At 27.3% G+C, this 16,928-nt stretch overlaps 2 protein-coding genes across 3 annotated transcripts in view; both read left to right on the top strand.

Moving 5' to 3' along the window:
• LOC114127405 (neuroligin-1-like) overlaps positions 1 to 16,928 on the top strand; it is a 378,466-nt gene that overhangs the window by 273,484 nt on the left and 88,054 nt on the right. The gene's annotated exons all lie outside the window — the stretch shown is intronic.
• LOC114127436 (uncharacterized) lies at positions 1,469 to 2,746 on the top strand. Its single transcript, XM_027991669.2, has 4 exons — positions 1,469 to 1,654; positions 1,882 to 2,064; positions 2,210 to 2,476; positions 2,561 to 2,746. Exons 1-4 carry the CDS (start codon positions 1,598 to 1,600, stop codon positions 2,588 to 2,590), a joined length of 537 nt encoding a protein of 178 aa, XP_027847470.2. The 5' UTR covers positions 1,469 to 1,597; the 3' UTR covers positions 2,591 to 2,746.

Genomic DNA, 16,928 nt, shown 5'->3' on the forward strand with positions numbered 1-16,928 from the left:
ACGCTTACCCTTGTTGTTATGTAAGTGTGTTCCGAGTTATTGTCGTTAATCATCCATGAATAATGATCATGTGTAACCATTTAAGTTAAAAAAAAAAAATTTAAAAGAACGAAGAATAAGAAGAAAAATATAAGATATACTGAAGAATTATGGCGCGGCAACTTTAATCATATACGCGTGTATTTTCCATTTTTTTTTTAGGTATATTTTTATTATAATGACACTGAAAAAATTCAGGCATTTTTAAGAAATTTATCACCATATTTCCGTGGCGTTTGTACCACATTATACTCACAGTAAACGTATAAATACGAACAATAGTTTAAATGGATAATTTATGAATCCGACATTTTGCACTGCGGTTTAAAAATAATATTCTTTATGTGTATTATATTATATGTAATACACGCATAAGCAAAATGAAAATTGAGCTCTTTATGAATGCCTTGGGAACTTAACAATTTGTGTGACTTGTGCGTTTATAATAAACGTATAAAGAAAATTCATTTTTTATTTTATGCTATTATCATTGTTAAACAACAATATGAAATTGTAGCAGCTCTATACTAAGTTCGTATAGGTAGGTACGCTTCTAAAAAATGCTTTTGATTCGATTGATCGTTATTCGGTCAATCATTATAAAATATCGATTGCTATCAGTACGATGAAAACACTTATTTTTAAATTGTCCGCTCCTAAATTTATATCGTGTATATAGACTTAATATTTACAAACGAGTGAGACGACTTAACCGCCATATGTCAAATAATAACGATTCCATTACAACAAACACGCGTGATTGAATGAATATACTTACAAAAATACATAAACTCCTATGTTATTTTATTATTTGTTATTTAAAGCGGAAACTCGATTAAATAATATAGTTTATCGGATACGAAATAGATGTTTCCGGTTAAGCTATTTAAATGTTTGACAATTTGAACGATTGATTTTGTTTATTTCATTAATTTAAAGTTCATAAAATCGTTCACAATAATAATTATGTAAAGAATAGTCGACGATAACGTAATACTTTAATATAGATGCAGCTTGCACTTGGTTGGCAATGATTGAGTATACGTTTAGTAGGTAATATACAGGTACTAAGTAATATGGGGCCGACCTTTTACTAAAACGTTACAACATATTATTGTGTTTCAATTAGTTCTTACAGCGATCGATATCGTTAAAATATTAATATGATCTTTGATCGACATTGAATGTCGGTTCTGCAGCCATAACAGCTATACCGCGTTTATGTAACATATAGTCTGCGACAAACGTTTTAATGTATGTGTTTGTTTTCCTTATCAATCTATATTGCCATCCGGACACTGGACTGCGGTGTAGGTATTATTAATCATAACGGTTAGGTTAGTTTATCGCGTCCTCGCGATAACGGAAAAATCAAAGGTCCCTCCCATGTACTATGTAGCCGTTCGTGTTGATATAAATATAACGCTCGGACGGTTTGTTAAATCAGTATTGTTCGAGACACCGTCAGCAGTGGTACATATATCAATTCGTTATATTCGAGTTGATACTATACTTTAATATTTCATCTATCCGTCAATACATACACAACAACAACAATATGGTCGACTGCAGAGTGTTTTTGGCCGTCGCCGTCGTATTTGTAGCTGTTGCTCAAGTAAGCATATATTATTATTATTATACTATAAAATATTATACCGACACAGTTAACAGCCAATAGATTATTATTGTTTTGAATTTTCCTTTAAACATTGTCTCCGCGTCGACTGCGCATCGATACAAATGCATAGTGCGATGTCACGAACAATTATTATTCATACATCCATAATAAACAGTTAAAATTAGATCCAAAATAATAATAATATTAATGTCTTGTCGATTTAGATCAGTGGTAGACCCGGTACAGACACTGAATGGGGTATTCCATTCGAAGAAGCCCTCAAGAACATCACTAAAAAAATGGCCGATGTTGTCGGCGATAACTCCGAATACACCACCGCTGCCAAGAACGGTTTGAACACTTTCGTTGAAGGTTTCAAATCTGAACTCGCAGTACTTTCCAAATCGGTATGACTTACCACTAAATATTAGAAATAATGTAATTTATTTACAGTAAAATTATAATGAACGAACGTCGTTGTTGTACATTATACTTGCAATTCATTACTAACATTTTTGAAACTTTGTTTTAATTATATATTTTTTACTGCAGTTCGAAGGCAAAGCTGGTGCCACCGACTTAGTCAAGGAAGCCACCAAGCAATGGCAAACAGCTATCGACACATACACTAAGAACTTGCCAAAGGAAGTCAGCTTGAAGGACTTCAACGAGAAAGCTGAACAGGCACTTAAGTACATCGTCGAACATGCCACTGAAGTTACAAAGAAAGCCCAAGGAAACACCGAAATCGAGAAAGAAATCAGAGAATTCACCAAGAAAAACATCGACTTCCTTATGGAACAAGCTAAAGCCGTCGAAGTAAGCATAATAAATATACATACAAACGAAGTTATGTTTTATTAAGATCACAAATTAATCACTTTTTTATTTTTATAATTTTAGGCTAAAATCGCCGATGTCAAGAAAGCCTAAGATGAACAAGTTTGAGTGGCTGACACACGTTGTTCCAACTATGTCAATCTAAACACGATAACTGACAGTTAATTTATTAATTTTTAGTTTTATAATATTGTTATTTATTTCACTTTTAAAAAATCAAACATTAAATTTTACAGCTTTTATACTTTATCTGAACTTTGTTATTGTTTTCTTCACCAAAACATCTACTTTGAAAAAAAAAATGAATCTATTTTTGTGCAAAAGCAATATCGATAATGATGTACATTTAACATTGAGTGAATTTAAACATTTTGTACTCGTATAAACTCGTATATTATTATGATTTTGAATGACTTGTATGTGATAGTCATTGGTCAAAAAGTACCTACCATACCAATTGCTTTCATTAGTAGACAAAATTATTAAAGTGTAATTAAAAAAAAAATAATATTTAAATAAATTGGAAGTAAGTGAATTTTTCAATAATACTTGTAAATTTAATCGCTAACATTAAATTTACATTATTGAAAAAAAAGTAGGTAGTTAAACGACAATAAAACAATAATTTATCGTAACTTAATAATAATTAATACAATTTACACAGAAATATTGCTAAATTTGTTCATTGTAAAGTATTCAAATATACACACATAAGCACAATTAAGTGGTGGATATGCGTGTAGGAATTACGACGTATAAATAAATATATAATTATATATATTATTATAAGTCATAACAATATAATGTCTGTACAAAATGCAAATCAAAATGTTACTTAATTTTGTAGCCACTGAAACCGCTTATTATTTTTTTGGGTAGATTTTTATAATTTTACAAAGTATTATAATGAATTTTTTATTGCTTAAATTTTTGCTCTTTGATAAACGCAATTTCGGACCCATTTTTTATAAACATAAATCTGATCTTAAACGATAAAAAAAGTATTTGCATATAATATTATAATATAATACAATAACGATTCCTGACAAATTACCTTTTTTTTTCTAAGACGTATATACAATATTATATTATATGGTTTAATGAAAAATAATATACATTAAAATACACTTAGTATCGAATGATGTGAAAAAAATTAGTTAAATATTTAGGTTAAAGGACAAAATTCAAATGTAAGTCTGTGCAAACAGGCGTTGGCTAGAATATACATACGCGATACCGTAACGAATATAAAAACTAAATAATGCCGTACATTGTAAGTTCATGTCTTATATTATCAAGCCGTTGTGACAACGAATATTGCATATAATTTTATTTTTATGTGATGTATTTTCAATGTCAACTAAAGGCAGTTATGAATCTTTTTTTAACCATTAGCACTTAAAAGCAAATATGCCATATTTTATAAAATGATTTCTCATATTACTATTAGTCTGTCACCGGTTCGAGTATAATTTATGTCTAGGGTCAAAGTTAGAACATCATGCGAAAGACAATACTATTATACAGTAAATGTACTTTATGTCTGATAAAGAAAACAAATCGTAATCAAAATCTCATCTAGTCAATTAACTGCTCTAATAGTGAATATATTAATATAATATTCATTATTCTTATCGATTTTAACTCTATATTGTACAAAATGTACACGTTCTTAATGAGCATAAAAAATATCATAACATGTTGGATCAGCGGATTATAATATTATTATGTTATTTATTATAAGTTCATTGAAGTGTTAGAGTTGTTTAAAACGGTAATCAATGAAACATTACGACAGTTTTAGATTTATATAAAATATTTTTAAATACATTACTCCAATATTGTGCATGTTGGAGACCATTAAATGGTAGAAAATGGTAAAAAATAATAAATATATATTTATTTACCTATAAAAAAGAAATACAAATTAAATTATTATAAAAATATATTTTTTCATCGTTATAAGTTAAAGACATTTTCTTATATATTTATTATTTTTTAAAAAATAAAAGTGTTTAACATGCAAAATTATATTTATTAATAGTGCAGTTAATCGTGCAATTCATTAGTTATTAAGTAACATATAATAAAATATACCGTATTAAAATAGTTAAGAAGATAAATATATACGTAATATGTATACTATGTATATCGTTTTATATAAAGAAATATTATACATATCGCATATCGTGATACTGACGGGAAACTAATTCAAGTTTTGAAGCGAGAACGACTAAAACTTTTTCTCTCTTTTGAATTCTGAGTATATTGGTAAATTTATTGGCTTTTCCAATGATGTGTGCTGTTTATATAGTTCATCGAAAAGCGTTTTTTTCTTAGTAGTGTAGTTAAAAAGAATCTGCAACAAACCACAATAATAACTATATGTAGTGTGTACAGGATGATTCTCGGAAAGTGTTCATTCACATTTTTTTTTTTTATAATTGTCAATCAATTAAATTATGAATTATAACATTTTTAAATATACATCATACTAGTCATATATTTAGTAATTTAGATTATTTTATTTTTTAATTTAAGGATAATAGGTACTGCTGTGGTGCAAATTTATTAATTCAAAATATAAGAACCAACATTTTTAAGCAGATATTTTTTCTCTTGACAAATTTTATATATCCAAACAAAATTTGAATTAATAGTTTCTGAGTTATTAAAATATAATCCATCAATGATCTTAGAAATGGTTAAAACATGATATATCTATATAGTATACACAATTATTATTACCTAATATGTAGTATTAGATCTTGTATTAATTTATTATACTCATTATTTATATAATTTTTCTCAAAGATTAAATATTAATAACTTTAATTTTTAAGTTAATAATTATTTTCTCCACATCTTCTGAACTATATAAAGTATCCTTAGTACACAAAGTTGAGTTATTCAAAAAAATAATAATCAAATTACGATGGAATAAAAAGCTATATTTGCAATATTATTTCATGGACATTATATACCACCTATAGTATTTTTAATAATCTTTGGTTGCTATAATACATTTTGATTAATAACACAACCTATCTAATTCATACCAATAATTATAACAATATGTTATGAGGCGGTTAACAACAATAACAATCTATTTGGAAGTCACCACAAAATAATTATCAATTTTAAACGTGTCATTATAAACGTTTTTACATAAATTTACCATAATCTATAATATTCCATGATATTTTATTAGTTATTTTTGATATTACTCTTTTTATGTTTTGTAAGGAACAAAATATAATAATAAAAATACTTAAAAATACTTAAGATAATATTAAATTATGACGTTTCGGAAAAATTATGTATCTCAAAAATAAAAATCATCCAAAAATAATTACTATAGTATTGTTATTGTTGAAAATACAATGTCGTATTGCACACGAGCTTAATTTATTTGTTTATTCTATTAACTACTGTAATAAGATTATAAAAATTAAATTTTAATTTTTACTAATAACAAAATAATATAACTGTTATTTCCATTGGATTCCACATTTTTTTTTCGATTTCGTATTGCATTCAATCAAACGGTTACAATACAGTCGGCGTTCGGCAATACGATTATGAAATCATCTTATACGGATATCGCACAGTTAATGGTTACAGTGATACTTTGATACTGATTGAAGTAGAGGTCATCTGCATGCGGGCTGTGTGTTTCGCCTGTATGGAAATAATATAAAAAATATAAAATGTTGTAATGTGAACATCGTACAACAATGTATACTTATACGTATACGATATATATATATATACATTATTCATAACTATATGATGACCCCCTTTAAAATGGCATAATATAATAATATAATATTTATTATAATATAGTCTTCAAAGTTCAAAAGCTCCGATGATATACAATCTATTCTGTTCAATTTTTAAGAAGGTATAGTTACGCGTATTTGAAGTAGAGCGAGTTTTCGTATATAGGTACACTTAAAAAAAGTCTGACACGTAATTGACCGAACTTTACAAAGTATACTCATTGGCCGTTGCATTATATAGACACAGTTGTTATTATAAAAGTAGAAAATTTCCGGTCTATAATTTAAATTTGACTTAACGTGTTATTATTTTTTATTTTTTTAGATTTACGTTAATATAATATTTGTGAAAAGAAAATGGTAGTATATAGCTTTTCTTTACTTTTTTTTTATCAGGTCTAAAAGAAACTCGTATATAATATTAAATCACATTAAAACTTTACTTTTTTTTTTTAATTTTTTTTGTAAATAGCTTTCAACGTCCCGGACGCGTTAAACTCTCGAGAAAAGACGTAATCGACTTTTCTCGCTGTCGAGTAGACCATTCTACCGTCTCACTTCTCATCCATTTAAATTATCCCTCAATGGTTCTCTGTCTTGCACACTTCGCGTGAACGTAGTAATTTGTGGCCTATCCAAAACACTGTACTCTACTGCCAGTCACTATCAATTCAAGGCATGAACCCTTAATACTATTTTTTCCCGCGACGCTGTCCTGTGTAACGTCTTACCGGACACTTATCTGATTGTATGTCAAATATAAAATAAAAAAAAAAAAACATGAATGTCATAAAATATTTCAATATTGCATAATTTTTATGTCGTCTTTGTTAATCGTCGTATGACGTGTCAATTATAATATTATGTATAATTTATGAGTAAGTGGTATGTCTGTAATAGTAAAAGATTCCACAGCAAATATAAATTTTAACAACTATACTAAACGTGATATTAGTACCAGCTGCAAAATTACTTAAATATTAGTGGAATCACGTATTTGAGGTTAAGTATTTAACATTTTAAAATATATTATTAAAACTACGCTAATTAACATTATTATAATTATAGTAAAAGTGTAATGGAAATATCACGTGTTTTGTATCAAAAGCATCGTTCACCCTAAATATTTGATGGACAAATAAAGTGTAGACAAATATAACCATCGACCGTGTAAAAAGGTATAGAATCATGTAGACCTTAGTTCAGGTATCATAATAATAATGGTCTACGCAAGCTGTCGGTTATACTTTTAATAAATTCACGATCAAGTATTACCAGGAAGGCAGGAACGTTCTGCTTCAGACATAGTGACGGGTTAAATGTTGTAATATAATACATAATTAGTACAGCGTATATCACTATATCTCGGTACTTAAATCTAATCACCTTCAAATCTGCCAATATATCTATGCTGATTTTCATTCCACATTATGCATAGTTGTTAGTATGTGTAACTTAGTAACGAGATTTTGTATTCTTGGAAATTTCAAAAAACAATTTCGAGAAGGCTGGGATCGGAAATTCTTGAAAATGCCAAAGACTTTTTTAAACTGCAATTTTTTCAGTATTTTTTTTCTATTATGCCATTATAAATAGTTGTGTCTAATGATTTATCTATTATTTAAATAAGTATAACTATATTATTTTATATTTTTTCATAATTACAAAATTTGGGTATTAAAAATAATATTTTTTGAAAAAGAAAATAACGACCAATTTTGTTTAGATAGCAAGTATACCTATGACTATAATATATAGAGTAGTTTAGATTCTAAGTAGAAAACGGAAAATATAAAAACATAAATTAAAGAAAAGTCTCACTAATGTTTAACTAATTATTCATCATTATCACAATTTGTACTACTGGAATGTTAACAAAATACACATACGACATAGATATCTAACTAGAATATACTTATTTTATCTATTCGCTATTTAAAAACTATGATATTAAAATTAACAAATTCTGAAAATCCTTATTAAGGTTTTTGTATTGTATCCAAGCAATTAAATTTATTATAATACATTTGTATTGCATCATATTTTGAAAATTCATTAAATTATTTTTCGACTGAATATTATGCTGCTTTTTTTCAATATAATTTAACAAAAAACAGGTATTTTAAATTGTTTTATATAAATATATATAAGAAAAATAAAAATGTTTGATTTATTTTATAAATATTGTATTAAATTTAAATTTTATTATTATGAATAGTTATACAAATTTGGTTTAATTAAATTATTATTTAGAACTTACAATTGTATTTTTTTATTTATTTTTTTAAATTATGTTTTACAAATTCAAAAAATTATAATGAATGTGACATATCGATTCTTTCAATATAGTAACAATTTAGCAAATACAGATACATAATCAGCACAATATTTAAATTGAGACCCAATATTTTATTTTTATATTTTTAACTTTTTAAGTAGTATAGGTACTCTATTAAAGGGAATTTAACAAAACACTAATTTACTTAACTTATTTATCCTTTAAAGCTAACTATATAGTTTTTTATCGCAATCTCTATAAAATTTCAATGTATTTTACAAGTTACCATAATTACACATCTCTAGCTATAATTAATAAAAAAAAAGTGTAATTTGCATATTTTATAATTTTATTAATATTTGTATTATCATATTATTTTATGAGTATTGAAATGAATATACATCATAGTTGTCTAAATAAAAATATGTTTATGTTGTTATTGCATTTTTGAAAATATATACATTTTACTCATGAAATAACTAATAAATATAAATACATAATCTTTTAAAGCAGACACATTGTAATCATTATATCATAATTCGTTATAATTATTAATTTTTAGATAACCATAACATATTAATATATTATTATGCAGTAATTTCCGATTATTAATAATAATTTATTAAATAATATACATTTAAATAGAACATTATCAATGCTCCTATTATTATATTATACATTACACAGAATTTACAGCAGTCATAAAAAATATATACATATATATATATAGTAAATTTCTAAACATTATTTTCATCAATAAAATATTATAATAGTGTTTTATTATTTACAAAAATAAAATGAAATTACAAAGGATTCAATGGATAACAAAGCTATGTGTAATTGAAATCATTCTTTTGATATTTTTATAAGTTTTATTTTGCAAACAAATATTGCATTTAATTAATATACATTTATTTTTAACCGACTTATACTGAATAGAATAACGTTTTAATAAAATATTGTACTATCTAAGAATAAAAATGAAATTCCAATAATTGTTTGCATTTTTATCGTAAGAGTAAACATTTATAATTAATTCAAAATATAAAATATTAACCAATTTATAGATTTGATAAAATATACATATGTTTTTTTTCAATTATTTATTAAAATTGAATAAATCATTTCTTTGCATTTTAATTGTAAACAATCTTATCGATAAATAATTACGGTTTTCTATAGTTAAATTCATAATTTAAAATAACTTTTTATATTTTAACAATGTACAAAATCATTTAATATGTGTACATAAATTGTTATAATACCCCAAAGTTAACATAGTATTAATATATTATAATATTATATACATGTATGCAACACTTTCATAGCAATTATTTAGTTACAAAATATTTCATATTTTAGTTTAATGATTGAAACTGTACTTATTAAGCTTTCTAATAAAATGATTTATAGGTATAAATGTAACTTAGACTCTTTAGAGTGATAACACTTTTCAATGATTTATTTTATTTGAAAAGAACATATTTAATTTGTAAATAATACAGATATAATTAGATAGATATAATTCATATAAACTTAACATCTAAATCGACATAAGTATTTATTATTTTTGTAAGATGTCCGTGTACGCTGTGATAGGTAGTGTATAGTAAAGAAAATACAAACGGCTAGACGTCACAACTTTTTACCTACTTACATTAGTGTTTAATCTAATTTTCATAATTGTATATAATGCACGCTGATTTAATATGCTTAGCCATACACGTACCTTTTTAGAGAATGTACATTTTTAATTTTAGCAACTAAAATCATCTATCATAAGAATAATTTTCGAGATCAGCACATTATATATTTCAATCAACATTGACTTTGTCGTTTTGTAAAAATTAATTTTTATTATTATTATTCTACAAGCATAAAGTTCAAATGATTATGGAATAGATGGTAAATAATTAAATGAGTAGTAAACATAAAATGAAAATCAATTTTTTTTTTTTTATTTAAATCGACTACGAATAAATTTCATTAAAAAATAAGTATATTCTAGATTCCATTCTTTAGTTATTGCAATACTATAGTTATCTCAAATCATTATAAATCAAATCATATTATAATATTTCACAATATTTGAGTTTAATTTTAGTTGATACGTATGTGGTTACAATAAGTTAAATAATTTAACAAATATTTGAATTCAAATCGTATTTCTACTTCAGTTACATAGAAACAAAACGAAACGGGATTTTTTATCGTCTTTTGCGCGTGTCGAATCATCGTATTCATATACTTTCACTGTTATTTCACGCGTCTACAAAGGCTGCATTCAGTAGTGGATAGAAAAAATACAGTATATAAGTCTGTAATAGCTCTGGGGACTGCACAAAGATTTCACTGAAAAAAAGAAACAACCAAAAATCGATATTACACATGAACTGTAAATATACGATGTATGTATGTGTGTGTTACTATATTGATCAGTGTTTAAAATACATGAACAAAAATGAATTAAGTCTACAATTTGTTTGAACTTAAACTTCATTATGGAAGTTAATTTTGCTTCAAAGTGCATAAAATATTACGTTCCACCAAAAATAGACGGTTAAAAAAATTAATATCAAGTACTAATTTATCATTTGTAGTATAAAAATAATATCTTTTTAACACGTTAACTATGTGTTTTATTTAAAGATCTGATAAAAAAAAAAAAAAAACAAGTGATGAATTAAAATATGGTTTTTTTCTTTCTTTTTATTAGTTACGAAAATAAAATTACAAGTAAAATGAAGTGAATTAAATTTCAACACTGGGCTTTATTAAAGCATTTTTACTCGAGTATCATATTCAATGAAATTAAGTTCTAACACATAAAAAAGTATTTAATAAAATTATTGAGACGAAGGAGGCCTATAATTAATTTTAACAAAAAAAAAACTTAGAATTAATTTACAAATTAACTTGTATAAAATAGTTTTGTTTAAAGAAATTAATGAATTTTTGAACTCTGTTCAATTTTATGGTTATGAAACAGAATCATATATTACATTAAACTATTTTATTATGTGTGTGTGTGTGTGTGTGTGTGTGTGTGTGTTTAAGTATTAGGAAACAAATGAGAAAAATCTAAGGTGTTCCGTACGATGTAGTGATGGGTTGCCAGGACAAATCCCAAGGAAATAGTGAAGAAGGATAGAAAATGAAAACCTTTTTTGACGCAAATATTATAGTTAGTCCGTGGTTAATTATTTCACCAATGTAAGTTCTATTTCTACGTACAATATATTATTTTAATATCGTTGTATACTATTTGTGTGCTTATGTACGCGTACAACATTGCAGTACATAATCATAGGTACACGGTGTATAAAACTCTGCGACGATAAATCGCACATCGATTTTGATCTTTTCGTGTAAATATTCTGATGCAACCGACAGCATTGAATCTCATCTCGAACAATAATTATAGCTATTATATTATAAGAACATGGCAACACGTAGCAGCCGATCGCGTGGAATAATGCACTTAATTGCGAAACCTTGTAGTGTGAGGGCTTTCTGACCCGGGACAGTTGCCGCGCAGACACTACGAGTAATATTCAATATAATATACAAAATAACACATTATATCATGAAATCCTACGACTTGCGGTCGACCCCAATCGATGCGCAGTATACTATTTATTATTATTTTAATAAAATAATATAATACGTGTCGTCGCTCTACACGAATGCGGTGCAAGTCGAAGACGGACCCGTGGCCCCGTATCATAATATTATATTCTAATATATATTATTTTAATACGGTTTCCACCTTCTCTTTAATCTGCCACCCCGACGTTTTCTCGCCCTTTTTTCCTGCGGGTGACGTATCGCTCGTCGTCGTTTTATGTCGAATACGAAATGCGATTTTGTCAGCAACCATCGCCACAACCGTCGAAACAGATAATATTAACAACGACGGTATAATATGATACAGCATATCGTGCCATTCGCTACGAATACTGTGCAGGGACGTTTCGATTGTGTGCGGGATACTCGAAATTTCGTTTGGATATTATATGATAATAATTATTATTATTATTATAAACATTCGCCGGCACCGTAGCATGTTGTACTGTAGTACTGTATAACTATTTTTTATCGATCGACGACGGACTAACGATGTTTTCACGAAATTCCGTCGGACGTCGACGGATTCAATACGGCACATGACTATAACGCGTAACCACATACACCGTAATAATATAATATATTATGCAGTAAACCGTCGCCGTGAATAATACACACTCATGATGCGTTGTAGGTATACTGCGCGAATACTCGTCGAAATGTTTTATTTTATTATAAAAATAATTTTCTCCGACCCCTCTTTAGGGTCCCGAAGTCATAAGCCATATTTCATGGATTGTATAAATAATAAGGAGTTTGGCCATTCCTTGGCGTATCTGACGTACAGCTAACGTATAAATATTGGTTTTTGCTCGACTCGTATGTAAAGGCAACGATGACCGAAAATCACACGCCACAACATTATGGATATTGAGAGTTATTCTTTTGCATTGTGTATAATATAATACATTACGCATACATGGCTACAAATATTCGCATGAACATTTAATTTTATGAATTCTTGATATTGAAATAATTGTAGCAACTAGATATATAGATTTCATCGAAACGTGTGTGTATCCTGTATATACTATTGTTATTGTATTTTAAATACATCCGGTGCATCGCAAACTATCCCAGCTTTATATCGGACGTTTCATGTTTTCGTTCCACGTATTCCAGCAGAAGCCTAAGCATTCGGTTCATAACACATAATATTATTATCTTATCTGAACCTCATGAATACTAAAACGATTTGTACAACGCAACCACCGCGATATAATGACACAAACTCACAAACTAGAAAACATATTTAAAAACCAATACGCATAATATTATATCGCGTGATGTAAAAATGCACTTAACTATGAAAATCATTTGCAGCATTCGACTGGCTGCATTAAAGCTTGTTTTTCGTTATGCTGCGCACGAATAACATTCCACAACACGTGGTTATTAACTGGCTTATGCTTATAATATAAGCATACTTCTACTACCACCACAACTACTATCTAATAATAACATTTCTCCGCGTTTGTTTTCGCACAGAAGTACAAAAACTGCACGTTCATTATTTGCACACGATTCGGTCAATAATATTTTTTCACGGAGAGTAATTCCCCTGCCCCGTGAATCGCGTCCGTCTGTCACGTTTACTGTTGAACCTTTTTGAGAGAAAAAAACCATTATTTGAAATGCTATTTCAGACTCTCCGCGCTTTCACGAATAAATAATTACGAACAATGTCTTGGCAATTGTGCAGAGAATAATATGCATTTTTGCAATATTTTAAACGGTGTGTGATGATAACCTACACCACGTCTTTTTATAAAAAATGATAATGATTTGTGTGTGGTATAAGTGCATATAACTTAAGCCTCATCCCACGACAAAGTGATTTTTAAGTATATCAATAATATACATGTTATGATTTTAATCATAAATCTTTCCAAAGATGTTTTTGAACAACGTTTCTGTCATACGTCGAATAACCGTGTTACGGGTGCGTAAAATCTATGTTGCCATTGTATAAATATAATATATTATATTATAAATACTGTAAGGAATCGAAAAACAGGACGAATACTGATACCCGGTGAATTGCAGCTTATATACAAGTAATAACGGAATGGTTTGCAAGAGAATGTAAACAGCCTTTGGCTGTGGATCACGTGAAACTCTTTTCTTTTCGATTGAATTTTAAACCAATAAATATTTTTTTTTCATATTCACAGTACTCTACTCTTTGGGGAGGAATTCTGTACGTGAAAAATAATAGAATACAAAAAAAACAAACAAAGAAACAACTCTGCGATCGAACACCTATCGTATAAGTCTTTTGTCTTCTTATCTAACATAAAGGACCAGGTGCTCTATATATATATATACATAACAAACGGATATAGTACGTGCTTATGAGTTTAACGGTAATTTATCGTATACCGTCATGATCTTATATCATATACATTATACAATGTACAAAACATATATGTTCTGAGGCCACGATATATACATAATATAACGCAGCAATAATGACCATTGTCTACAGAGCACGCGTACGATCCAATACAAGAGCTGTCGTTATATTATGTAATTATGTACGAGCGTATATGTAATATAGTATAGACATTATCTAAAGTAGTGATCTGAAGTGCTACCTACACTCTTTATTTCAAAACAAAATTTCGATCATTTTTTAAGTTTTATTTTATTTTTTTTTTTTTTTAGATGACAGAACTCTATTTTATATCATATTCCGTAGCAGAATATTTTTTCGTAATATTTCTATTTATAAAAATATAGTTCAAAACAAATAGATTATTAACCCTTTCACTGCTATTGATGGACGGTCGTGTCCTAGTATTTTAAAAATCAACAAAATCTATTTTCCATAATGTGATAATATGAACATATCGAAATAAATATAACAAAAAGCTATAAGTAAAATAAAATATTTGATTTTCCAGTGTTTTTTAAATTACCATTTAATTATTCGATAATCCAAAATATTAAAACCTGCAGATTTTTAATTACGATTTTGGATTTATATATTTTTATTTTTAGTTATAAATTCTTAGTAATATTATTGCTTTCTACTGACCTATTTATTCAATATATCGTTATAAATACGATTACAACGATTTGTTTTATACGTCGTCTATATTTATTTAACTAATATCTGCTAAAAAAATTACTAAAAATAGCTTATTATTACCACTGTAGTAACGTGAATATAGGTACTAATAAAATTTTAAATAAATTACTCGTATACAATTTGGATTTTTGTGTATGGAGTTGCTTCAAAAAATATTCAGCTTTGGATTATTAAATTAAAAATGTATGTTGTAATTAAAAAATCAAAACATATAATATTTTTTTTAATGTTTTTTAGTTCCATAAAATTTTATAAAAATAATATTTTTTAAAAAGTTAAAACTTTTTAAAATAATGAGTGTAGATACTTAAATGGATCATCACCCAGTATAATTATAACTTCATGATGGTGTTTTTGTACTTAATAGCCTACCGCAACCACTCACGTTGTTAAAAAAAAAGTGAACATCTGCACAACCTACAGCAGGATATCATTATTTATATTCTTTAAAAAAAAACGTTTTATTGTACAATATACATGTTGGTGGCTATCTCAAAAGAGAAATTACCAAGCAATGTGATATATACCACAATAATATTACCGACTTCCAAGAAACCGTGTTTTTTGCTAAGTGGAAAAATGAAAAACGTGGGACTTGTCTTGAGTAAACCAAAATATTTGACACGATGCATTTTATTGTAAGTATATAAAATTGTTAAATAATTTTGCTGTAAACTCCGTAAGTCGCTATTTTTTGCATTGTATATTATTATTATTATTATTATTATAGCCGCGAAGTCAGTAATAATTAATTAACCAGTTTATTGGTAAATGGGTTTTTTCTTCTTTAATGTTTATTTTTTCCCCTTTGATCATAATACACGGGTTACCTGCCTTACCTAATTTTACATTATCTCAAATGTTCGTACATTAATTATTTCTTATACTAATCCCACGAGAACAGAATAAACAACGTGAAACGGGATAAATTCGAGAACATAATTATTATTATTAATTTACATTAGTATAATATAACGTTTACCTTATATTTTAATATGTACTACGATATGAGCCGTATACAACATATTTCGCTAATGAGGTGTAATAATTTATTATTATTTTAACGAAATAATAAATACGGCTTGTCGGACATTACAATTTATGTTTCACCTTGTCGTGCAAGTAATATTACACACACCCCGGATCATTGTATGCGAATCAATGAATTATAATTATTAAAATAATACCTACGTGCATGTAATGAACAATGTTTGTCCCGTCGAGGATTTTGATCTTGTTTTTAATTATAACCTGATGATATTTTTTTTAAGGAGTTCAACACATACTAACACATATTATATACTATGTATAGTATACATATTTAAAAAAAAAAAAACTTTTAATGTGTTATGTTAGGTATGTTGTATATACCTATTAAAGTCTACACTGCAATCATTGAAAAAGTCTGGATCACGTGTACGAGCCACGTAAACCGAATCAGAGGAAAAACTGGCAGTATATTATTTTCGAATGCTTTTTAAAATGTATAACAATAAACTGTGAAATTCCGAAATTTCTAAAAAACGTTTTTAGTATAATATAATATTATCAAGAGGTTTGTTGGTGGACTGCGAATTGTCAGCGGCGTGTTCAATATTAAAACCATAGCCTTCGTCGTCTTCGTCGTCGTTGTCGTCATCGTTTTGGGTA

The sequence above is a fragment of the Aphis gossypii genome, chromosome 2, assembly GCF_020184175.1.
Source record: "Aphis gossypii isolate Hap1 chromosome 2, ASM2018417v2, whole genome shotgun sequence".
Taxonomy (NCBI): domain Eukaryota; kingdom Metazoa; phylum Arthropoda; class Insecta; order Hemiptera; family Aphididae; genus Aphis; species Aphis gossypii.

Excerpts from the sequence above, each read along its gene's own strand:
- LOC114127436 (XM_027991669.2), top strand. The coding sequence starts at position 1,598 with ATGGTCGACTGCAGAGTGTTTTTGGCCGTCGCCGTCGTATTTGTAGCT. Across the intron at positions 1,655-1,881 it reads TATTTGTAGCTGTTGCTCAA|ATCAGTGGTAGACCCGGTAC; the intron begins GTAAGCATATAT and ends TTGTCGATTTAG. Across the intron at positions 2,065-2,209 it reads TCGCAGTACTTTCCAAATCG|TTCGAAGGCAAAGCTGGTGC; the intron begins GTATGACTTACC and ends TTTTTACTGCAG.